At 43.0% G+C, this 25,315-nt stretch overlaps 2 protein-coding genes and 2 non-coding genes across 7 annotated transcripts; 1 reads left to right on the top strand and 3 right to left on the bottom strand.

Annotated features, from left to right (window-relative positions):
• Positions 1-848: 848 nt before the first annotated feature.
• ACAT2 (acetyl-CoA acetyltransferase 2) lies at positions 849-13,229 on the top strand. Its single transcript, XM_012759666.2, has 9 exons — positions 849-1,004; positions 1,780-1,914; positions 5,669-5,850; positions 7,529-7,646; positions 9,327-9,470; positions 10,283-10,405; positions 11,263-11,417; positions 12,605-12,715; positions 12,847-13,229. The coding sequence occupies exons 1-9, from the start codon at positions 950-952 to the stop codon at positions 13,024-13,026; spliced, it is 1,203 nt and encodes a 400-aa protein (XP_012615120.1). The 5' UTR covers positions 849-949; the 3' UTR covers positions 13,027-13,229.
• TCP1 (t-complex 1) lies at positions 13,119-25,314 on the bottom strand. Of its 4 annotated transcripts, none has more exons than XM_076002816.1 (12): positions 25,206-25,314; positions 23,686-23,771; positions 23,385-23,513; positions 22,122-22,219; positions 21,610-21,720; positions 20,372-20,553; positions 19,931-20,057; positions 15,820-15,995; positions 15,167-15,290; positions 14,327-14,519; positions 14,026-14,189; positions 13,119-13,435 (listed from the first exon to the last, which is right to left on the bottom strand). In XM_076002816.1, exons 2-12 carry the CDS (start codon positions 23,767-23,769, stop codon positions 13,219-13,221), a joined length of 1,605 nt encoding a protein of 534 aa, XP_075858931.1. In that variant the 5' UTR covers positions 23,770-23,771; positions 25,206-25,314; the 3' UTR covers positions 13,119-13,218. The 4 variants fall into 4 exon arrangements, with proteins under 4 accessions (XP_075858931.1, XP_075858932.1, XP_075858933.1 ...); XM_076002817.1 differs by lacking the exon at positions 25,206-25,314 and adding an exon at positions 24,918-25,155; XM_076002818.1 differs by lacking the exon at positions 25,206-25,314 and adding an exon at positions 24,448-24,466.
• LOC142871294 (small nucleolar RNA SNORA20) lies at positions 14,972-15,102 on the bottom strand. The gene has a single exon (XR_012919544.1). It is a non-coding gene; the product is annotated as a small nucleolar RNA SNORA20 (small nucleolar RNA).
• LOC142871306 (small nucleolar RNA SNORA29) lies at positions 21,820-21,959 on the bottom strand. Its single transcript, XR_012919556.1, has one exon. It is a non-coding gene; the product is annotated as a small nucleolar RNA SNORA29 (small nucleolar RNA).
• Position 25,315: the final 1 nt, after the last annotated feature.

Below are 25,315 nucleotides of genomic sequence, written 5' to 3'. Positions count from 1 at the left end.
TAATTGGCCAATTAAAAATATATACAAAAAATCAGCTGGGCATGGTGGCGCATGCCTGTAGTCCCAGCTACTTGGGAGGCTGAGGCAGGAGGATCTCTTGAGCCCAGGAGTTTGAGGTTGCTGTGAGCTAGGCTGACGCCACGGCACTCACTCTAGCCTGAGCAACAAATCGAGACTCTGTCTCAAAAAAAAAGAAAAAAAAGATACTCCCAGCTTCCTCACTCGTTCAGGCTAAGAGCTGATCTTCCCCAAGGAAGGCAAGTGTGGCCAACCCCATGGGGTCTCGCACAGAGGCGAGCCCAGGTAACTCCTGACGTAAGGAATGCTTACTGACATCCGAGCTGTAGAGGAACTTTCGAAGCCCCTGAGAGAAAAAACAAACAAACAAACCAAAAACATCAGAATTGTCCTCGGTCCTGCAGTTGGCAGGATTCCCATTCAAGATTCTCGCCATGGGATCCAAATCCTGGGCTGAACGCGATATATTCTTTTATCACCTCCCCCTTTGTTTTGAAAAACCGTAAGATTAAAAACAAAAAACTCCCCAAAACGTTAAGACAGGAGACTACAACACTGGGGTGTCCAGAAAATGGGCGTGGAGGTGGCTGGCGGCGTCCGAGGCGCGCAGTTCCGCCCCCACCCCTCGCCCTGCGCCTCCGGAATCCTCCCTGACCCTCTCCCCTGGAGCCTGCACACCCCTGATCCTCAGCCAAAGGCCATCCGCCCTTCGTCGCGGGCCCCTAGCCCGTCTTTGCTCTGGGAGCGCCTGTCCCCCAGGCCATCCCCAGCTCCGGCCTCGCGCCTGCGCCCTGCGGGCCGCACGGAGGCGGGGGGCGGGGCGGCCCCAGGTCCCGCCCACCGGCGCGACTTGTGGGCGGAGAGCAAGGGCTTTGCCTCACTCGCGGGCAGCGCGGGGCCGACAGAAGCGGGAGAGGCGGTTGTGGACAGGATGAGTGCAGGCTCGGACCCTGTGGTGATCGTCTCGGCAGCTCGGACCATCATAGGTGAGTGGCCGGCGGGCCCCGCGCAGGATCTGAGCCGCGCGCCACTGCGGCAGGAGTGCCGAGGGCCAGACCTGTGTGGCGTGGGAGAGGGGCATGCGCGGAGGAGGACGGCCCGGCCAGGCCGCGAGGACCCAGGAACTCCCGGGACCAGGCGCCTGTGCCTCCTCAGGCCCGGCGCGGCAGCCCCGCCCCTTCTCGCCAGGTGGGCGCGCTCCGCCCATCGTGCTCGGATTGGCTCCCGGGGTGGAGCCACCGTGCCGCCCGGCTGCCCCATTGGCTGGCGTGCGGAGGAGCTCTCTCGCGAGGCTCATGATTGGCCAGCTCCGGCAGGCGGCATTGGTCAGCCCTGCGGTCGCGGGGGCGGGGCTGCTCGGTGGTCTGAGCTGGGCGCGGGGCAGGGGTCTGGGTGCTGGAACAACAATCTGTGGTCTTTACCTCCGTCCCCTCAGTGCCCCAGAGTTTTGAAAGCCCTTGACCCGCGGCTCCCTTTGTTTTAGAAGCATGGGGCCACATGCATTCCCTCGTCTTCGGGGAAAGAGCTGGGGTCCGGCGGCGTCCAAAGAGGTCGCCCTGGGAGTGTCCTGTCCGGCCCTCGGCCGCTGCGAGTGTGTCGCACGCCCTGCCCGTGGCCCAGACTAGCGGGCGGGGGAACCTGTGGAGGCAGAGGGCGCCGCCCCGGGGCAGGGGGATCTTTCCAGACTGCGCTGGGCAGCGCGTGGGGGCTTCTGCGTTGCCCTCGGGTTTCAGATGTCCGCGGTCTCCCGTTGTGTTGTAGGCTCCTTCAATGGTGCCTTAGCTACCGTTCCTGTCCAGGACCTGGGCTCGACTGTCATCAAAGAAGTCCTGAAGAGGGCCGCTGTGGCTCCAGAAGACGTGTCTGAGGTCATATTCGGACATGTTTTGGCAGCAGGTAACTCTTCAAGGACCCCAGAGAGGTCAGGTTTATCAGAAACAGCCCATTGACACAGATGCGCACACTCAGGTTCACTTAAGTTATTGCCTCCATCCTTTTGCTCAGAGCCCCCTGTTAGGATTCCCCCTACAGCCTCTCCCCCCGGCCCTGTCAGTAGCTTCTATGCAGCTTAGAAGAACCTCTTTTTAAAAACAAACAAAATAATCAGTTAATTTTTTTGAGGTCTGGCTATATTACTTGGGCTGGGCTCTAATTCCTGGGCTTAAGTAATTTTTTTGTCTCAGCCTCCTGAGTTGCTGGGACTACAGGCACACCCAACCTCTGCAAGCAAGACTCAGCTTCTTTTTTTCTTTTTCTTTTTTTTTGAGACAGAGTCCCACTTTGTTGCCCAGGCTAGAGTGAGTGCCGTGGAGTCAGCCTAGCTCACAGCAACCTCAAACTCCTAGGCTCAAGTGATCCTCCTGCCTCAGCCTCCCAAGTAGCTGGGACTACAGGCGTGTGCCACCTTGCCCAGCTAATTTTTACATATATTTTTAGTTGGCCAATTAATTTCTTTTTATTTATTAGTAGAGGCTGGGTCTCGATCTTGTTCAGGCTGGTTTTGAACTTCTGACTTGAGGGATCCTCCTGCCTCAGCCTCTCAGAGTGCTAGGATTACAGGCATGAGCCACTGTGCCCAGCCTACATTATTTATTAATAACTAGTTTTGTGCTTACTCAGTAACATAAATTCTAATTATTTGTAGTGTTAATTGGTAATGCTCACTCAAAACCAACTTCTGTCTTTTCTGAGATGTGGCCCATTTTTCTGTGTATTTACTTTGTAGTTTTGGTTTTTTGGTTTTTTTTTGAGACAGAGTCTCACTCTGTTACCCAGGCTGGAGTGAGTGCCGTGGCATCAGCCTAGCTCACAGCAACCTCAAACTCCTGGGCTCAAGCAATCCTGCTGCCTCAGCCTCCCTAGTAGCTGGGACTACAGGCATGTGCCACCATGCCTGGCTAATTTTTTCCATATATATTAGTTGGCCAATTAATTTCTTTCTATTTATAGTAGAGACAGGGTCTCGCTCTTGGTCAGGCTGCTTTCGAACTCCTGACCTAGAACAATCCATCCCCCTTGGCCTCCCAGATTGCTAGGATTACAGGCGTGAGCCACCGAGCCCGGCCTTACTTTGTAGTTTTGTAGTTATTCCTGATTCTCTTTTCTCAGCTTGTCCTTCTGGGTCTTAAGGTTTTGTATGAACTAGTCCACTTTCTTGTCATGCCCCAAGGCTTTAAAAAATACACATGCAATACTGTTAGGCTGGCCACTCCCTCCTTTCTGCCTCCCCACGCCCTTGACTCAGACTTGTTCAGTTGTCATAGGGTACTGTACTATTGGTTTCTCTTTAAAGGTGCACACTAACAGCTAGCTGGTTCATGGCATACTTTGTTTTTAGTGTGTGTGTGTTTGTTTGTGTGTTTAAGAGATGTGGTATTGCTCTGTTGCCCAGGCTGGAGTATAGTGGCTGTTCACAGGTGTGATCATAGCATACCATAGCCTTGAATTCCTGGGCTCTAACGATACCCCTGCTTTAGCCTCCTGAGTAGCTGGATTACACGTGCGCACCATAACGTCTGGCTTATTTTTCTATTTTTAGTAGAGACCGCATCTTGCTCTTGCTTTGGCTGGTCTCAAAGTCCTGAGCTCAAGCAATCCTCCTGCCTTGGCCTCCCAGAGTATTAGGATTCCAGGCATGAGCCACTGTGCCTGTAACATTACATTTGACCATTTGATAATAGACAGTGGTGACTGAGAATATTTGAAACTTTTACTCCATCGCCTTCTGTGCTACTTCAAGTAAGTGATATATTTCTTCCCAACTGAAGGAAGTCCCCACAGTTGACTTATAAAAAGGTATTTGTGGCCGGGCGCAGTGGCTCACGCCTGTAATCCTAGCACTCTGAGAGGCTGAGGCAGGAGAATCGCTCGAGGTCAGGAGTTTAAAACCAGCCTGAGCAAGAGCAAGATCCCTTCTCTACTATAAATAGAAATAAATTAATTGGCCAACTAAAATATATATATATATAAAAAATTAGCTGGGCATGGTGGTGCATGCCTGTGGTCCCAGCTACTTGGGAGGCTGAGGCAGAGGATTGCTTGAGCTCAGGAGTTTGAGGTTGCTGTGAGCTAGGCTGATGCCACAGCACTCTAGCCTGAGCAACAGAGTGAGACTCTGTCTCAAAAAAAACAAAAGGTATTTGTGGCCAGGTGCGGTGGCTCACGCCTGTAATCCTAACACTCTGGGAGGCTGGTGTGTGACGTGGCCGGATTTTGGGACGGGGGATGAACACAGAACATAAAATAACGACACAGACTCACATGGACGTGACAATGACTTGAGTGACTAATGTACTGGTCGCTTTATTTTTATATCTCCCTAGACCCAAGGTTAATTTTTTGTATGTGAGCATTTCAGCATAGCAGTGATATTAGTTAATTTTGGAGTTGTTTGAAAAGGGAATAATTTCCCATGGTCTCAGACCTCAAACGGTTACTAAAGTTAAGGTGCCAGACAGAGCTTAAAAGCCAAGGCTGAGATAGGCAACTAAAACAATGTAGCCATTTGAAGTGCTTTTTGGTCTCATTCCTAGGCGGTGGCTCCTCCCTGGCCTCCACGGTTGTGTCTGTCTTAGGTTGCTCCCTTCCATGGGGAGTCTTACCCGTCATTGACTATTAACTATCAATCAGGGGCCAGTTTTGGGGAGAGTGTTTCTTGTTTTTATTCTCATAGCCTCTAGACTCCCACCACAGGGGCCCTCCGTGTGGGAGTTGGGAGCATTTGCTTATGTGCAACAACTCAGGCCTCTTATCATGTCACAAGGCAGCAACCGTATCTGAAGAAAATGCTGACTACTGCTGTGTCAGGCAGCACACGTACATTACAGACTATAGTGAATGATTAGTATAAGGCATAACACCAGAATCAGCCCCCAACAGGTGTGCGCATCATTTGAGCTCAAGAGTTCGAAACTAGCCTGAACAAGAGCAAGACCCCGTCTCTGCCAAAAAAAAAAAAAAGAGAAAAATTTAGCATGGTGGCGCATGCCTGTAGTCCCAGCTATTTGGAAGGCCGAGGAAGAAGGATTGCTTGAGCCCAGGAGTTTGAGGTTGCTGTGAGCTAGGCTGACGCCATGGCACTCTAGCCCCGGGCAACAGAGTGAGACTGTCTCAAAAAACATAAAACGGTATTTGTCAGTTCTGACTATGTAACATATCTTATTACATAACCAGTTAACCATAGTGTAATGAATAATAAGGAAGAAAAGAACTACTTATTAACAGAGGTTTTCCTCTTCAAGTAACTCCTCTTTTTTTCCCAATTGTTTTAAGCCGTGATCATGGGAGCAAATGTCCCTAGTTAGAAACATTAATAATGCCTAAGGAAGTTTGATAGGGCTTATTCAAGCCCTCTCAAAAGATGAGGATGACAGTTCTGTTTTAAGGTATTAATAACCTTTTGTGGAGGAGAAAGCTTATATTTAATATCTATGAAATTCCTAGAGAGCAACACAAGGCAGTGTGTTTTAAAGGGCTAGACTGTGACAGGTGGAGAATGTAGACAGGGCTTCTTGCCTCTGGTGGCAACTTAGCTGGCCTGCAGACTTTCAGAAATGGCAGGTGACCCAGGTGGCAATTTTGCACACGCTTTCGCCCTGACATTTTGTCTTTCTCCTTGATTGCCAGCAGGCCTCTGTGTTCCTTCTTGCAGGTTGCGGGCAGAATCCCGTGAGACAAGCCAGTGTGGGTGCAGGAATTCCCTACTCCGTTCCAGCGTGGAGCTGCCAGATGATCTGTGGGTCAGGCCTAAAAGCCGTGTGCCTTGCAGCCCAGTCCATAGGGTTAGGAGACTCCAGCATTGTGGTTGCAGGAGGCATGGAAAATATGAGCAAGGTAAGTAAGGCCTCTGCAGAGATAGCTCTTACTGACCTCTCTCTGAGAAACTCATGTCTGCCACAGCAAAGTAAACTGATGCCTATCAGAGCTGGAACCAAACAGGAAAGAAAGAAACAAAAATAGATTCAATCTTGAGCCCTACCTGAACGTTAATTATTCTTCAATTTGGATGGGAAATCCAGGTTGATGAAAAAGCCTATCAGCCAGTGTGATTGGAACAGAATATTTTTTTCTAAACTGTTGTTAATGAAGCATAAAATATTTTCTGAATTAAGCCCATAATGTTAGTTGGTTAATACAGTTGGTTTTAAATTTCTTTCTCATTGTGAGTAAAAGGCAAAAACAGATGTTGCCACTTACCTTCCTGTACATGACAAGGAAGATCCCAGGGACCAGACTTTGTTAACCTTTGCAAGGTATAAACATGGAAAAGAGGACCACTGAGTAGTGCCCTTCTCCAATAGGTTTGCCAGGTGGGATTTGTTTCACTGCATTCCATCCCTCAAATTGGTACAGCCATGAAAAGGAAAAAGTATAATATATCCCCTATTTCCTACTGAGACAGCTCAGGGTGTGACCCAGGAATTCCCTGGTTAGAGGCTGATCAGCCCAGGCATTGTTGAGGCTTAAGAGGAGATAAGCTGATGGCAGCAAAACAATCAGTGATTTTGACTGAACAATACTAGTATCAGTGTAGTGCTTTACCAGGTACTTTTGTACATGCTCACAACAGCCCATATAGGGCAGGTGATATTTCCAATTTATAGGTAAGGAAACAGGCCTAGAGTCATCATTCAAATGCAGCTTTTCTAACTCTAAGTCCAATACTCTTTCTTTTTTTTTTTTTTTTTTTTTTTGAGACAGAGTCTCGCTTTGTTGCCCAGGCTAGAGTGAGTGCCGTGGCGTCAGCCTAGCTCACAGCAACCTCAAACTCCTGGGCTCCAGTGATCCTCCTGCCTCAGCCTCCCGAGTAGCTGGGACTACAGGCATGCGCCACCATGCCCGGCTAATTTTTTATATATATATCAGTTGGCCAATTAATTTCTTTCTATTTATAGTAGAGACGGGGTCTCGCTCTTGCTCAGAGCTGGTTTTGAACTCCTGACCTTGAGCAATCCGCCCGCCTCGGCCTCCCAAGAGCTAGGATTACAGGCGTGAGCCACAGCGCCCGGCCCCAATACTCTTTCTATTCTGTTATAGTTACTATTGAGTTGATAGGAATTAAGAACAGCACCTACTCAGAAACCCCTCCTCATTAGTTAATTAGGCAACTTGATTTATTCTCATTATAGGCACTATATCTCCTATTAAAATAAGTAACATTGTTAGCATTACTTAAGCACTTAGATGAGTTTTTCATTTATCAGATAATTAGTTGCCTCTTTGGAAAGAATAAATGGGATTCTTAATGAAATAGGACATAGAATAAATAGGTTTGAGCGAGAATGAGAAATAGGTAGGTAGGAGAGTAATGGGTTCCCAAGAGCAGGCAGGAGGGAGTAGTCTGCTATTTCCAGGGGTCTGCAGGTTCTGGCCTGGTGGAGGAGCTAGAATTGGGGAGAAGGGCTGCAAAGGGGACTGGATGAAAACTGAGGAAAAACTAGTTTTGAGTAGGATTCTAAGGAGATGACTAATTACAACCAAGCCTAAATCTGTTTTTATTTCTTGTTTCTAGGCTCCCCACTTGGTTCACTTGAGAACAGGAGTAAAGCTTGGTGAGTCGGCACTAGCTGACAGTATACTCTGTGATGGTCTTACCTGTGCATTTCACAACTATCATATGGGTATTACAGGTAAGGCAAACATAGCTGAAAATATATTAACTTTAAAAAGGTTGAAAAAGATTATATAATAATCTGCTTTCCTCCTGTGTGTGGAGACCCTGTCGTAAGCATTTTAGTATCCCTGCTGACAGGCACAGTTTCTTGTTGATGAACTGAAGTGAAGTGAGTAGTCTTTCTCTACTTTGTCAATCCTTGATCTTCAGAGAATGTTAGCAGTGAGCTCTGATCGCACCACTGCACTCCAGCCTAGGTGACAGAGTAAGACCCTGTCTCAGAAAAAAAAAGATTCACTGAGATCGTACCATTAATTATTCGGTGGTATGCCTCTCTTTCTGAATAATCTTAATCTAATCTTGAGGAAATATCAGACAAACTCAAATTGGGGACATTTAAACCAAAGAACTGGCTGGGTGCAGTGGCTTAGGCCTGTCATCCTAGCACTCTGGGAGGCCGAGGCTGGCGGATCGCTGGAGGTCAGGAGTTCGAAACCAGCCTGAGCAAGAGTGAGACCCCCATCTCTACTATAAATAGAAAGAAATTAATTGACCAACTAAAAATATATATACAAAAAATTAGCTAGGCATGGTGGCGCATGCCTGTAGTCCCAGCTACTCGGGAGGCTGAGGCAGAGGATTGCTTGAGCCCAGGAGTTTGAGGTTGCTGTGAGCTAGGCTGACGCCAGAGCACTCACTCTAGCCTGGGCAACAGAGTGAGACTTTGTTGTTTTTTTTATTTTGAGACTTTGTCTTAAAATAAAAAAAAATAAAAATAAAAATAAACCAAAGAACTGGCCCAGGCTCTTCAAAAATATCAAGCTTAAGAAATACGAACATAGTCTGAAGAACTGTTATAGATAAAAGGAAACTAAAGAGGTTGATGGTTAAATGCGTCTTAGATTGAACAAATAAAGGAGCTATAAGGACATTATTGGGACAATAGGTAAAATTTGAAGTGGACCAAGGATTAGATAATAGTTGAATGCATGTTAAATTTCCTGATTTTTATAAGTGTGCTTATGTAAGAAAATGACCTTGTTATTTGGAAATGTATACTGAAATTAAAATTTAGGGGCAAAAGGGCATTGCTATTTCCATCTTTCTCTCAAATGGTTCAGAAAGGAAATGTTAAAGCAAAAAGGGCAAAAATAAAAACAGTGAATCTGGATAAAGGAAATTTCTGAAAGTTTACAATTATATAGAAAGGGAAGGAGAGAAGGAAAGAAGGAAGGAAGGAAGAAGAAAGAAAGAAGAAAGGAAGGAAGGAAGAAAAGAAGAAAGGAAAGAGAGAAGGAAGGAAGAAAGGAAGAAAAAGAGAGGAAAGAAAAAGAGAGAAAGAGAAAGGAAAGAGAGAGAAGGAAGGAAAGAAAGAAATAAGAAAGAAAGAGAAAGGAAAGAAAGAGAAGGGAGGAAGAAAGAAAGAGAGAAATAGAGACAAAGAAAGAAAGAGGAAAGAAAGAAAAGGAAAGGAAAGAAAGAGAAAGAAAGAAAATGGCTTCCTGAGAGTCACTGTAACATTTCTAAATCCATTGCTAGTGGAAGGCAGGACGACTCCACCCAGAGCATTGCCTTTTAGCCCACCTGTGAGCATGCTAGTGTGTGTAGTCAGTGCTTGGTTAAATGTGGATAACTTGAGCTACCAAAAGCCAGTTTATTAACATGTTGGGTTTTTGCTTTTTCCCCCCTTTCTCAGCTGAAAATGTAGCCAAAAAATGGCAAGTGAGTAGAGAAGATCAGGACAAGATTGCAGTTCTGTCTCAGAATAGGACAGAGAGTGCACAGAAAGCTGGTCATTTTGATAAAGAGATTGTACCAGTTTTTGTGTCTTCTAGAAAAGGTGAGTATGTAAATTATAATTGTTTAAACATCAGCCTATTTATAAGTTCAGAGTAAAATCCAAAAGAATTATAAGTTACATCTTAGTTATGTTTTTAAGGTTGCAAAGATATGTCCTGGATACGTGAATGTGTAGGAGGGCTGGTTATGGAATGCCGTAACATGGGGAAGTATGCCAGCATTGAGAAATTCTTGGTCCAAGAGTGTCCGAGGCTGCTATGTATATTCAGCAGGTTTCATGAGAAACTGGAGCATTGGCTCATGGTTGCTAGGAGGCAACAGCTGACCTGTTCCCCATACAGGCTAAACTTTCTCAGAAGTGAACATCCACTACTTCCTGTTCCTTCTGTGTGCATCTCACATTCACGTTTCTAGAGGGTGGATCTTTTGGGGTCGTTTGTCAATTTTAATTGACAAATGAATGCTCTAGCCAAGTTCTGTTATTGATAACAGACATTTCTTATGTTTAGCCTCTACAAGATTGGCTTTGAGGCTCCCTAATCCACTCAGTTGTAACCACCAAGTGCTATGATCCAAACCATAGCAACCTTTTGCACAAACAGCTCCCTATTAACTACTTTAGGAAGGGGTAGGAATTTGGATAACATTGAAAATGTCTTATTAGCTCAGTTCTCATAAAATGTTTTAACAGACAGTAATTCTTGGTAGTGTGTACTTTCCTCCTATTGGAATGAAAGTAGTTATAAATTAACTTTTCTACCAAATATGAATCCTCATGTCCCATGTGTGAGAACCCTATTCCCAGCACACTCACTTCCATCTCTGTACTAATCTTGGTTTTCCATTTTTCAGGTCCTATTGAAGTTAAAACAGATGAGTTTCCTCGCCACGGGAGCAACATGGAAGCCGTGTCCAAGCTAAAGCCTTACTTTCTTACAGATGGAACAGGAACAGTGACCGCAGCTAATGCTTCAGGTTAGATTTTCTGAAGGGCATTTGGGGGAATTCCATCTTCTGCAAGGTCTACCAAGTGAATACCATTTTTTTTCTTTTATTTAAATATTTATATAGGCCTGCCGCAGTGGCTCATGCCTGTAATCCTAGCACTCTGGGAGGCCGAAGTGCTCAAGGTCAGAAGTTCAAAACCAGCCTGAGCAAGAGTGAGACCCCATCTCTACTAAAAATAGAAAGAAATTAATTGGCCAACTAAAAACATAGAAAAAATTAGCTGGGCATGGTGGCGCATGCCTATATTCCTAGCTATTTGGGAGGCTGAGGCAGAAGGATTGCTTGAGCCCAGGAGTTTGAGGTTGCTGTGAGCTAGGCTGATGCCATGGCACTCTAGCCCGGGGAACAGAGTCAGACTGTGTCTCAAAAAAAATTTTATATAGAAAATTATTTTTAAAGCTCAGTTTAAGGAAAACGTAGTTTCTCTATATTTGATCATTGACTTAAACCCATACTGAAAGAACTGATTTGGTTTCTTGACATCCCAACTAGACATACAAACGAGAAAGGAATTTAGGGAACTTTTATATATCTTTGTACGTTTCCAATACTGGAAACTCTCAATACCTCTTTGGGAAGCCTGGGCTTATTTCTTACATTTTCTTGAAAACCTTCCCTCCCATACTGCTATAACCTCTCCACTTTCTCTAGCCAATCATCATATTACCAAACTTAACTATTTCTAACTACACAGTAGTCTATTGAATTATGACAAATAGCTTTGCCAAGATACAACTCATGTCTTCAGGTGGAAAAGAAAGTAGCCACAGATATGTACTTGAGGTGAATGAGCATCATGGAAATTAGTCATTGATATTTTACAGGAATCAATGATGGAGCTGCAGCTGTGGTTCTTATGAAGAAATCAGAAGCTGATAAGCGTGGGCTTACGTCTTTAGCACAGATAATTTCCTGGTCACAAGCAGGTGTGGACCCTTCCATTATGGGAGCAGGACCAATCCCAGCCATAAAACAAGCTGTGAGTGTTAACTGTTAGATCTCATCCTTTGCTTTGTTTTTAATTTTCTGGGACCACAGCAATAATCTGCAATTTTATATTAAGTCCTCCCGTCATAAACCTTTGCTCAGATTTCCTTTCTACTCTAAAATGTTGTGACTGTGCTTGTTTTTGTTTTTTTTTGAGACAGTCTCATTTTGTTGCTCAGGTTAGAGTGAGTGCCATGGCGTCAGCCTAGCTCACAGCAACCTCAAACTCCTGGGCTCAAGCAATCCTACTGCCTCAGCCTCCCGAGTAGCTGGGACTACAGGCATGTGCCACCATGCCTGGCTAATTTTTTCTATATATATTAGTTGGCCAATTAATTTCTATTTATAGTAGAGGCGAGGTCTCACTCTTGCTCAGGCTGGTTTTGAACTCCTGACCTTGAGCAATCCGCCTGCCTTGGCCTCCCGGAGTGCTAGGAATACAGGCGTGAGCTACTGCCCCAGCCTGGGCTGGTTTTTTATTTATTCCGATCAGGTTTTATTTGCTGTTCCTCTTTTATGAAACTTGTCAAACTTTAAATGAGGTTGTTCATTTAGTTGTGTCTCTAGTCTTTCTCTACCAGGAAGAGTAGCCAAGAACATTTAAATCATGCTTTTTAAAGGAAATGATTATATACAAGTAACAAATACAATTAGTTCAAAATTTAAGAGTTTAGAAATTTATTTTTTGGAGACAGTATCACTCTGTTGCCCAGGCTATAGTACCATGGTGTCAGCCTAGCTCACAGCAACCTAAAACTCCTGGGCTCAAGCCATCCTCCTGTCTCAGCCTCCCAAGTAGCTGGGACTACAGGTGAGCACCACCATGCCCATCATTTTTTTTCTATTTTATATAGACAGGGATCTCACTCTTACTTAGGCTGGTCTTGAACTCCTGAGCTTGAGTGCTCCTCCTGCCTTGGCATCCTGAAGTGCTAGGATTACAAGCTTGGGCCGCCATACCCACCCAACAGTTTAAAATTTCTAAGATCTTTTAGGGCACATCCTTAACCTTTTGGATGAAACCTGAGATATCACTGGGCTAAACTAGGAATCCAAAGCAGCCATTTTTAGAGATCCTTTAATATTGTGCAGCAGGCTTTTTAGTATCTATGTTTATAATGAAGAAATAAAGGGCTTAACTTTAGTCTGATTTCTGAGGCCTCTTAATCTTTCCTTTAGGTTGCAAAAGCAGGTTGGTCACTGGAGGATGTTGATGTATTCGAAATCAATGAAGCCTTTGCAGCCCTTTCTGTTGCAATAGCTAAAGAACTTGGACTAAACCCAGAGAAGGTAAATATGAGCAAGTATTCCCCAGGAGACCTTGCCAATCAATTTCACAATGCAATCTTAAGATCAAAAATGGTAATATCTTCCAGCTATTGGCCATAAAAAAATCTAAGGTAAATATTTTCTCCCCTTAGGTCAACATTCAAGGAGGGGCTATAGCCTTGGGCCACCCTCTTGGAGCATCTGGCTGCCGAATTCTTGTGACCCTATTACACACACTGGAGAGAACAGGCGGAACTCGTGGTGTTGCAGCCCTGTGCATCGGGGGTGGGATGGGAATAGCAATGTGTGTTCAGAGAGGAGGAATTGCTTAAACTAAACTTGAAACTTCATTTCTCTTTAAACCAATAAAGTACTAAGTTATAAAATGTGAAATAAGAGGACCAAAGCAAGGAAAGAAACCATCTCCTATGTGAACCCAAGCTGACAGCTTACTGTACTTTAATGTGTAATACTCAATGTACAAGACAATTGCATCTAACATTGTTATAAATAAAAGAATCAGATTAGTCATCAAGGGTTCCAGAGTGAACAGCATCTTCATAACCTCCATGTTTATCATCTTTGCTTTCTGGATGTAACTTAATAAGATCATCAATTCGCAGAATGGTAATTGCAGCTTCTGTAGCAAATTTCAAACTCTTAACTTTAACTATGGTTGGTTCAAACACACCAGCTTGTTTGTTGTCTCGAGGTTTACCATTGATCAAATCAAGACCAATCCTGCAACCAAGAAAAAAAATATTAATTGGCCATTTACAAATTGATTAGGTAGCCTATTAGTTCCAGCTATTCCATTCAAATGTTAACCTTAAGAAATGTTTGTACCTTGCAAGTTAAACAAAAGTAGTTATGAAGAGCAAACATAGCATCGAGTTGCACAAAAGCCTAGATGGTAGTAAAGAAACTCTGTCTCTAAACTTTATATACAAGACTGCTTGAAAATGGATATCAATCACCCTAAAGTCATCTCACCTATGTCTCTGTAGGACTTTCCTATAGATAAGTGACTATCCAGAAAAGGAGGGAGAGGTTAGGAATCAGAGTTGTTAACTAAGACTCTCCAGTGCTAATAATCATTAGTCATCATCCCTTGAATTAGAGTGAACATTTGCTGTAATGTATTTTTACATACAGTGTTTGACAAGTCTGTTATTTATGTTTGCTAGCCCCTGTAGTGGACTATTATCCTTTTCAATGTACCATTTTCCAAATGTTTAGACTAAAGGCTAAAAGGTTATTTGTCACATTTTAAATAGAACCAAACTACTATATACAATATATAAAAGAAAAAAGGGAAATTGTATGCTTACCATTTTAGATTTTTACGTTCTGGGTTAACTTGAGCCTCGTTATGAAAAGCTCTTAGCTTTGCAACCAGATCTGTGGAGTCCTGGGCAGCATTAACTGCCAGTGTATTAGGAATAACAAGAAGAGATCTTGCAAACTCAGCAATAGCAAGCTGTTCCCGAGACCCCTAAGAAGACAATTAGATATCTAAATAAATGGAAAAAAATTAGAAGCCCACAGCAGCAGCTAAGGTCTCAGACAAAGTATATTAAAAAAATGCCAAAGATTATCTCCTTTGTCCTTGAAATAAGTAAGTCTTCTTACCATGCTGGTCGCATAGTTTTCAAGGTATATGGAAAGGGCCGCTTCTACAGCACCCCCACCTGGAACCACGGATTTTGACTCCAAAACTCTCTTCACTACACAAAGAGCATCATGTAAAGAGCGCTCCATTTCATCACACATGAAATCATTTGCCCCACGTAAGATAATTGATGCAGACGTACGAGCTTTGGTGCTATTAAAAACAAACAAAAAAAATCCTTTAAATGATATTTTTATAAAACAAATGTACATAGTAATTGATTGCAAGTGCCCTTGATTAAATTTGGATTACACACAGCTGGGTGCGGTGGATCATGCCTTTAATCCTAGCACTCTGGGAGGCCAAGGCAGAGGAGGATCGCTCAAGGTCAGGAGTTCAAAACCAGCCTGAGCAAGAGCGAGACCCCGTCTCTACTAAAAATAGAAAATTGGCCAACTAAAAAAAAATATAGAAAAAATTAGCTGGGCATGGTGGCACATGCCTGTAGTCCCAGCTACTAGGGAGGCTGAGGCAAGAGGATCACTTGAGCCCAGGAGTTTCAGGTTGCCGTTAGCCAGGCCAACACCCTGGCACTCTAGCCTGGGCAACAGAGACTCTGTCTCCAAAAAAAAGGCTTACATAGGACACTGAGACTGCACCAAAAACAATGTCTAGTCCATGTACAAGAGATGAAAATGGTTACTTCACCTCAATTTATGATGGACCAGTATTATTTTATCCCATGCGTATAACTGCCCATATCATTGTAAGACTATGGCAGCAAATAAATGGGAAGAAAATCTATTTTTACTAATACAAAAAAATCTGTATAGCTTTACAATTTACAAAGTAGCTCTTACTTTTTGATTAAGATCAGTTCATCATCACAAATTCTCTCCTGTACCACCTCTTCTGCTTGTCCCAACATTGCAGCTTCAAAAGTTTCTTCACCTTCCAAATTGGCCAGGGTTGACAGAATAGTTGCTATTAAGAGTTAAAAAGGATCTATAAATACTGTTCTTTCATGATAGTTTTAATATCCTTAGATTCAGAAACTTTTATGACAAAAATGATACATTACAAGTTTAAGGTTTGGCTAGGCATCAGACAAGCAACTGTCCTTTTATCTTAAGATGGAGCTATGTCATTTTTGAGTTAAATGAAGCTCATGGCTTTGTAGCACAAAGCATCAGGGCAGGGGTCCTCAAACTGTGGAGGACATTTATCCAGCCGGCTGGGTGTTTTTGTCGCCGCTGCCTGTCCTGGTTAGCAGCCGACTCGTCCTGGGCCCACAGTGCGCATGTGTGGAATGTGCACCACACTCTCCAACGGCCCTCCAACGGTCTGAGGGACAGTGAACTGGCCCCCTGTTTAAAAAGTTTGAGGACCCCTGCATTAGGGAGTATGAAAGTTTTTGAAGCTGCTTGGTGTCAATAATACAATGTAAAAGGACCTTTGGCAAAGTCACGTAATAGTATCACAAGAATTATGTGAGAGCGGGTAGAAGACATACCTCCAGAAGCTTTAGCAATGCGTTTAAGGTCCCTTTTTAAAACTCTTCGAACTGCCATAGCACCAGCCTCCACAAAATACTTCAGACACATATCATCAATTCCACCAGTGGTTAGAATAACATTGGCACCAGTTGCCAGGATCTTCTGAATTCTTTCCTTGGTGATATCTGATTCTCTGTAAAGTATTTTAGTAACCCAAAGTTACTATTTTCTTTTATAATACACCCATAAATTCTATTAAATATTTATCACAAGATAACCATAGATTAAATTATATTAACCCTTCTTTCCTATGACCAGAATTTAAATTAGTCCAATTTATGGAAAAGTTCAAGGAATTAAAACTACTTAGGGCTGGGTACAGTGGCTCACTCAGATATAATCCTAGCACTCTCAGAGGCCGAGGCAGGAGGATCACTTGAAGTCAGGAGTTCAAGACCAGCTTGAGCAAGAGTGAGACTCTCATCTCTATTAAAATAGAAAAAGCCAGATGTGCTGGTGTGCATCTATATTCTGGTTACTTGGGAGGCTGAGGCAGGAGGACTGCTTGAGCCCATGAGTTTGAGGTTGCTGTGAGCTAGGCTGATGCCACAGCACTCTGGCCCAGGTGACAGAGAGAGAGACTCTGTCAAAAAAAAACCACCTTACAAAATCACTTAGCTCTTTCTCAATCCCAGTTTAAGTTAATAATCAAGAAATATTGGCCGGGCGTGGTGGCTCACGCTTGTAATCCTAGCACTCTGGGAGGCCAAGGCGGGCGGATTGCTCAAGGTCAGGAGTTCAAAACCAGCCTGAGCGAGACCCTGTCTCTACTATAAAAATAGAAAGAAATTAATTGGCCAACTAATATATATATATATCAAATTAGCCGGGCATGGTGGCGTGTGCCTGTAGTCCCAGCTACTCGGGAGGCTGAGGCAGTAGGATCGCTTGAGCCCAGGAGTTTGAGGTTGCTGTGAGCCAGGCTGACACCACGGCACTCACTCTAGCCTGGGCAACAAAGCGACACTCTGTCTCAAAAACCAAAAAAAAAAAAAAAAAAAAAAAAAGAAATATTGGCCAGGTGCAGTGGCTCACACCTGTAATCCTAGCACTCTGGGAGGCCGAGGTGGGCGGATTGCTTGAGGTCAGGAGTTCGAAACCAGCCTGAGCAAGAGTGACACCCCGCCTCTACTATAAATAGAAAGAAATTAATTGGCCAACTAATATATATAGAAAAAATTAGCTGGGCACGGTGGTGCATGCCTGTAGTCCCAGCTACTTGGGAGGCTGAGGCAGGAGGATTGCTTAAGCCCACGAGTTTGAGGTTGCCATGAGCTAGGCTGACGCCATGGCACTCACTGTAGCCTGGGCAACAAAGCAAGACTGTCTCAAAAAAAAAATAAAAAGAAATATGGATGGGCGCCATGGCTCACGCCTGTAATCCTAGCACTCTAGGAGGCTGAGGCGGGAGGATCGCTCAAGGTCAGGAGTTCGAAACCAGCCTGAGCAAGAGCGAGACCCCATCTCTACTAAAAATAGAAACAAATATATAGAAAATATATTTTCTATATGTTCCAAAAATATATAGAAAAAATTAGCCGGGCATGGTGGCACATGCCTGTAGTCCCAGCTACTTGGGAGGCTGAGGCAGCAGGATTGCTTGAGCCCAGGAGTTTGAGGTTGCTGTGAGCTAGGCTGACACCACAGCACTCACTCTAGCCTGGGCAACAAAGTGAGCCTCTTGTTTCAAAAAAAAAAAAAAAAAGAGTCTAGATGGATAAGAAGCTTAATTATTTTTAAGCAAGACCAATATCGGCAAATCTTTGTTTTCAAAAGGATCCCCTCAGATCAATAGGGAAACTGCACTGGAAAGATGAATAGCTGAAGGCAAGGAGATGGCTTGGGTGGATGGTAAATACAGCCAGTGACTACTTGAGTCAAATAAATACCAGCATGTTGTGGGCAGCATGAGAAATCAAGGTTAAATTTGGGAAAAGATTAAGCACAAAGCCTCTGTTGCTTATTCAGGTGAAGCTGCCAGAAAGTAGTCTCTTACAGTATGAAAACCCCAACAAACTATGGGAAAGATATATAGATTTGATTATACAATCAAATTATGTAATTTGATTATATAATCAAGGCCATGTGAGTAAATAAGATCATTCAAAGGATTTTTAAAGTAAAATGAATTAAAGATCATACTCAAACTCCTTAGAGATTAAGAGGGTCCCTGTTAATCACTTTAGTACAGCTTAGTGCCACACACTGTACTAAAAACTGGGGCTACAAAGCCAACGAAATCATTGCCTCTACCTTTAGCGTTCACAAACTGGCTGCACAAACATAATAGTAGAAACTGGTAAGTCCCATGAAAACAACATGTAAGGAGTCACAACAGAATATAATTTAGATTGAGGAACAAAGGAAAGCTCCTGTGAGAGCTGAGGTGCTTCTCCAATAGCCTGGGCAAGAAAATAGAAAGTGAATTTAATTTGTAGGTAAGGAGCAGAAAAAAAATGGTCTTGGTGAGAGATTAGAATGGGAAAGGTATTAGGCAAGAGAGGAAATTACCTAGTTTTTCTGCCTGAATGAAGGGGTCCTTATCATTATGGCCAAAAGCAGATTTGGGGTATCGTCATGATTCAGTTTTGGACATACTGACTTTGACAAGATGCTTAAGCAACATTCAGTTAGACAGATGTATGCCTCCCTAAAAAGCACTTCAAGAATGAAGTAAATAAAGGCTTGCTATGGCTGGGCGTGGTGGCTCACGCCTGTAATCCTAGCACTTTGGGAGGCTGAGGCGGGCGGATTGCTCAAGGTCAGGAGTTCGAAACCAGCCTGAGCGAGACCCTGTCTCTACCAAAAATAGAAATAAATTAATTGACCAACTAAAAATATATATACAAAAAATTAGCCGGGCATGGTGGCGCATGCCTGTAGTCCCAGCTACTCGGGAGGCTGAGGCAGTAGGATCGCTGAGCCCCGGAGATTGAGGTTGCTGTGAGCCAGGCTGACACCACAGCACTCACTCTACCCTGGGCAACATAGTGAGACTGTCTCCAAAAAAAAGGCTTGCTATGAAAAGGGAGGCTAAAATGTCTAATGAATTTCACACTAATGGTCACTAGTGACTTTAACAAGCAGTCCTCCAGTGGAGAACAGGGCTGAAAAGGTGATGATAAGAAAAGCACCCAGAAAACAGTTCTGTGTAAATCACTGTTGTGCCATCTGGCTATAGAGATGTGGAAGGACAGGGAGTAAGTGGAGCAGGATGTGTGAAGAGGCTTTCATTTAAGGGCAGGAGAATTATAAGTGAAATCCAGGAAAGAAGGAAGGTAAGAGTAGATAGAACTATTTGAAGATGCAAACGAGAAAAACAAATCAATGAAGCAAGTCTCTAAGGCAGAAGGCAACATACTGTGTGACACTTATTATAGAGAGACTGGCTTTTGATAGAAGAAAGGAGATTTTGTTACCTGGAAGAAAGAGAGACTCTTGGCAAAGATTTCTTGTAGGTTTGATTGAACTACTGTTTAAAACTATTTACTGTTTCAAGCAACTGTTAAAAATAATATTTGATATGGTTCAAGCACAGGTAAACAGTCAAAATCCTTTAGCAGTAGTCAAAGTATCTTGAGGACTAGCTCTTCCAGCATGTCACTCAGTAGTACCACCACCTGCAGCCCCTAGTACCTTGCATACAGTGGGCACAGTCAATACTATACTGCTGAGTTCTGCACTACTTCTTGGAGAAAATTAGATTTCTGGCTTTTATATCATATCAACAACAGACTCATAAACCCAAAATTCAATAAAAATTTAGGCCAATTTTCATTTAACCTTTATCACCTTCAATCTGTCTTTTAACACCATCATGCTAGTTTCTCTGAAAGTTGATGTAAAATAGTTTGACTTGGCTAAAAATTGTTAATTTTTAAAGTCCTCAATGCCACTCACACTTAAAACTCCAGTTCCATCAACATTATATTCTGCTACGGAGTAGCTCTGATAACTTGCTGTTATCTATAAGATATTAGCATGCATTCTTTTTACTGTTACCTGGTCCAACAGAAAGGTAACTTACAAACACCCCTTTCAAAGGCCCAAATCAATCTCTCAACATACCTCTGTCTAATTTGGTCCAATTTTTCAGGATCCGTAATAACCACCTGTACACCAAGTTTCATTTTTGTTTTTTGCAGGCTGAAGTCAAGGCAAGCAATTTTTGCATTAACTATCCTCTTGGGCATACCTATAATTGAACATAACATTAACTTCCTTTACAGTAAATTTAATAAGGCTCTGTTTCATAAAACACAACTAGCCTTAAAAGCATAAAAGACTAACATAAAGATATTGAATTACATAGATAATATAAACTTAAAGGGTAATTTATTACATTTAACCTTACAAAAATTTAATGGTATTAAACATACATTATTCAATTTACATCCAAACATGTTATATGTGCTTTCAGTTTCAAAAAGATGTACTGTATACAACCCCCCAAAAGATAGTTTTAACCTGCAGAAATCCTTTTATAATCAAATCCTGAACCAACCTTACCCTGGGATCCCACCACACAGTTGAGTGCATAGCCACTGATCAGCATACTCTCTGTCTGACTTCTCCCGTGAGCTTTCAGAATATTAACAGAATTGACTGGATATCGGGGCTGTCCTCTTGTATCTGTGTACTTAACAGCAAGTACAGCATCTACTACCATATTAGCAAAGAATTCACCATTTCTAAGTCAACAGTTAAGGATAAGAAGACATGGAAAAGATAAAGGGTACAACTGAAGGCCGGGCGCGGTGGCTCACGCCTGTAATCCTAGCTCTTGGGAGGCCGAGGCGGGCGGATTGCTCAAGGTCAGGAGTTCGAAACCAGCCTGAGCAAGAGCGAGACCCCGTCTCTACTATAAATAGAAAGAAATTAATTGGCCAACTGATATATATATAAAAAAAAAAAAATTAGCCGGGCATGGTGGCGCATGCCTGTAGTCCCAGCTACTCGGGAGGCTGAGGCAGAAGGATCGCTCGAGCCCAGGAGTTTGAGGTTGCTGTGAGCTAGGCTGATGCCACGGCACTCACTCTAGCCTGGACAACAAAGCGAGACTCTGTCTCAAAAAAAAAAAAAAAAAAAAAGGGTACAACTGAAAAGCAAGGGTAATTTCAAGGAACTTACTTTTAGTAATCTCATTCATCAAATAAACAGCATTATTTATGCCATCAAAATGCTACAGTATTATGTATCACTATCTGTAATTTGTCACGCTCATACATGTTTTATATTACCTTTTCACCCTAGAAAACCAGGATATCCAACACGCAGTTCCAGTACAGCATCACATCTCTACGCAACATCAATTCACATATAATTGGTATTTTAAATTTTACTGCATAAAAACACAAAGTCTTATTTCTAAAAAGCCTAAACTTGGCCAGGCATGGTGGCTCACGCCTGTAATCCTAGCATTCTGGGAGGCCGATGCGGGAGGATAGCTCAAGGTCAGGAGTTCAAAACCAGCCTGAGCAAGAGCGAGACCCCATCTCTACTAAAAAGAAAGAAATTCACTGGCCAACTAAAAATGTATAGAAAAAATTAGCCAGGGAAGGTGGCACATGCCTGTAGTCCCAGCTATTCAGGAGGCTGAGGGAGTAGAATTGCTTGAACCCAGGAGTTTGAGGTTACTGTGAGCTAGGTTGACCGAACGGCACTCTAGCCCGGGCAACAGAGTGAGACTCTGTCTCAAAAAAACAAAAAAAAAAACCCTAAACTTTATTGGACCAACACAAGGATACATTCCAATGATTTTGGACGACATCGATGTCTTAGCAGCATTAGTCAGGCAATCTCTTCCAAGTTCGTCTGTGTTAATAATCAGGTTTTCACTGATATAACGTACTGCTTCCCTTTTTAAAGTACAGGAGAGAAAAACACTTATAAATTCACTACTCTAATCTTTTGCTTTCATCATGTTTAACATGTAGTATCAAAATGTCATAGGCAATAACTTTCTGTTCAGCCATTTCATATAGAAGGAAGACACCAAAAGATCATCCCTCTTCAGATCATGGCAATTTTAATCTATCCCATAAGCATAGCCACTAAAATCTATCATTAGGAGAAAATGTGGTAGTCAAATGGGAAAAAGATACTGGCCCTAGTTCTTACTTCAAATATTGCTACTTAAATGCTAAAATACCACCTTTTCAAATTAAAATTTGGTCATTAATGAAAACATTAACAGAGCAGACTATTTACAACTATTACATCAAGTAAAACATTTTTCTCTGAATACAAAGAATCTTACTTGCAAGCAAGTCGATAGCCACTAATAACTGATGTGGGATGAATTTTCTGTTTGACTAGTTCATCTGCATTTTTTAGAAGCTCTGCTGCAATAATAACCTGTCAAGAAAACATTCATTGCTCTAAGTGCAGCTGACGTTCAATATATGCAACGCATATGTAAAAACAACACTATAATGGTCAGATATTAAAAGGTGGCGATGAAATGAATAAGTCACTACTGGAAACTTGAAAAAAGAGAACTCTAAAAGCACATTAACTTATCATTGAACTTCATCAATAGATTCTTAGAAACTGCAACTTCAACTGAAACAACATACAGCAGGTCCTTGAATACTGTTATGCTGATGATGGAAAAAAAATGGTTTTGTTACATGTCATATCTCTAAAGTCACAGATTCCAGGAAATCTATCAACAACTTAAGGAAGGACTCACTGCATTCTAAATGCAAACAGCCAAAACAGGAGAGGAGCCAGAAAAATGTTCTGGCTAAGAAACTAGTTCAGCAGTACAATGGAAGATAACACATGTATTACCTTTAAAGATTAAGTGCTCAGTATAGGCAAAATTAAGAGCCTGACTCTTCATACGATTTTTATTAGGCTATTTGGTTTATTACAAATACTGTTCTGTTAACACTAAAAACTAATTTTTATTTTTTTATTATTTTATTTTATTTATTTATTTTTATTTCGGCATATTATGGGGGTACAGATTTTAAGGTTTCAATAAATGCCCTCCCCCCCCACAAGTCTGAGTTTCCAGCATGACCATCCCCCAGATGGTGCACATCTCACTCTTTATGTATGTATATACCCTAAAAACTAATTTTTAATAAAAAAGGCTTTTAAAACCCCATCGGCTTCTTTTGGGGAAACTGAATTACTTTTTCACACTTCCATTTTGAATTCCTGAGGTTACTGTCAATATTTAATATATAAGAATACTTTTCCCCCAAACTGGTAAAATCTTTTCCTGTTGATAGTCATAAAAATTTTAGAAATTTCCGAGTCTCAAGCGGTGAGAGAAATACAAACCTTTACAAAAGCCATAAAAAACTTGTGTGATGCATGAATATTGTCATAGTTGAGGGGGAAAAAAGCCCTCAGCACTTGTGAACACCAACATTTAAAATGGTGGGACTTATGTTAAATGACCTCAAGTTTCTTTCCTATTTAAATGATTCACTCATGGCTTCAACTCTGATTTTTTTTTTTTTAAAGAAAAATGACCATTCTTTAGCCACTCTACCAGACTACCTACCACTGAAGTAGTACCATCTCCAACTTCTTTGTCTTGCAGATCAGCCAGCTCACAAAGAACTTTGGCTGCAGGATGTTCCACCTCCAGTAATTTCAGGATGGTTGCTCCATCATTAGTAATGGTTACATCCTAAGAAAATCACAGGAAAAAAATGACAAAATAAACAACTTATACAGGCTCATCAAGATATACATTCACCTTTACAACAAATTCCAGGATTCTGATCAAAACAAATTTAACACAGCAATGTATTTAATATCTTTTTTCCCCCTAAGGCAACCAACACAACAGGTGTACTTACACCAATATCATCCACCAACATTTTATCCAAGCCAACTGGACCAAGAGAACTTTTCACGATGTTAGCAATAGAAGCTGCAGCCATAACTGTAAATAACCAATGAACAAAAAATTAAATTAGAAAAACCCACAGCTCCAAAGGACAATCATTTAAGCCTAAAGAAAATAAAGACTACAAAAAGCCCTGAATTTTCCCAATCTACAAATCTGTCCTATTCTTAAAATCGCCTATTAAAAGTCTAGTTGGGGGAGAACGTTCATTGCTACATAAAATAGCCACAATTTCATGCTCTACTACTTCATACAGGCAAAAAAGAGTTACATTTGTCAACTTTTTCCTTCACTTCCTTGGTTTTTTCATTGAATTAGCACAATCTCTTATCTGTGACATTTAAAAAACAGCAGTTGAACCGAGAAGGTGCTTTAACTTAAATATTTGTTCAATTAAAAAAAAACCAGCAATCTGTCGAAAATCAGTAAGCTTGACAGGCATCCATGACTTTAAAGTGTAAATGCTCTACCAGACACACTGGATTACAGAGCAGAGAAAAAAAAGAAAGCGTAAAAGCTCTCAAAAGGGGCTCAACAACAACAAATGCTTTGCACATCAGTATCAACCTTTATTAGGGTAAATACATCCACTTGACATTTTAACACATAATATTGCCCTGAGAAACTGACAAGGACAGACGCGGTAAAGATTGGATCTGGACATCTGGGCCCCCGACATCACTAAAGTTGATAACCAACAGGGTATAGGCACCTAAATTCAGTTGCCATTTGTTCATCTGCAAAGTGAGCTGCTGAATGTAGGCCTTTTCCTGTTACTGGTTATAAAACGAAGCCCTAAAGTTGAGATAAACGCTCCGCCTAGCTGGAATAGGAACAAAAGGGGATTCGGGGCGTGGCTGGCACGCGTCGGTGCGGGAGGCTCGCTTTTCAGGCGCAGGACCTCTTTTCCAACTGCCGGCCTCGGCCGCCCACGCCCTTCCCCAGCAGCTCTCGAAAACGTGCGGCGCTCTCACGAGTCTACCCTATGGGGAGAGGGCGCTACAGCTCCGCTCCGCCCCGCGAGAATAGCGGGTGGGGCGGGTCAGGCCGCGGGTCCCCCCGGGGCCCTTTCCGCGGAGGATGAGAAGGAAAGGTGCGAGGACGGCAGCGCGGGCCGCGGGCCTGGCTGAGGGCTCGGCGCGCACCGCCCGCAGGCCCGGCACAGGCCTCGCCCGCCCTTACCGTTCTGGGAGCGGATTGCCTCCCCAGTGCTGCGGTCCCCGAACACGGACAAAGGCCCCTCCATCTTCGCGGCAGGGTATACGTCGAGTTTTACTCACGCCGCGGGCAGCCACTATCCCGGTGCCTCAGCGGAGCGGTGGCCACTACAACGCTGGCGACAGCGTGGAGACGACCAGAGCGACGCCGCGGGGGCTGCTGGGTAACACCGCTCCGCTCGGTTCCCGGCCCGACCGCGAAGCATGGCGGGAAAAAAGGAAGAGGCGGGGAAAAGAAGGGAAGAAAATATACCCGAGGAGACCGGAAAAGGGCTGGCTCTGTATTCTTGTCCAATTAGAGAGCGGGTGAGAAGAGCGCTAAAACGGAGAACGGAAGTCAGGCATTCCGAGACCTCTGGGATG

The sequence above is a fragment of the Microcebus murinus genome, chromosome 5 (assembly GCF_040939455.1).
Source record: "Microcebus murinus isolate Inina chromosome 5, M.murinus_Inina_mat1.0, whole genome shotgun sequence".
Classification (NCBI taxonomy): domain Eukaryota; kingdom Metazoa; phylum Chordata; class Mammalia; order Primates; family Cheirogaleidae; genus Microcebus; species Microcebus murinus.
Note: the sequence above shows the minus strand (reverse complement) of the source record. Positions and strands in the feature narration are given on the sequence as shown.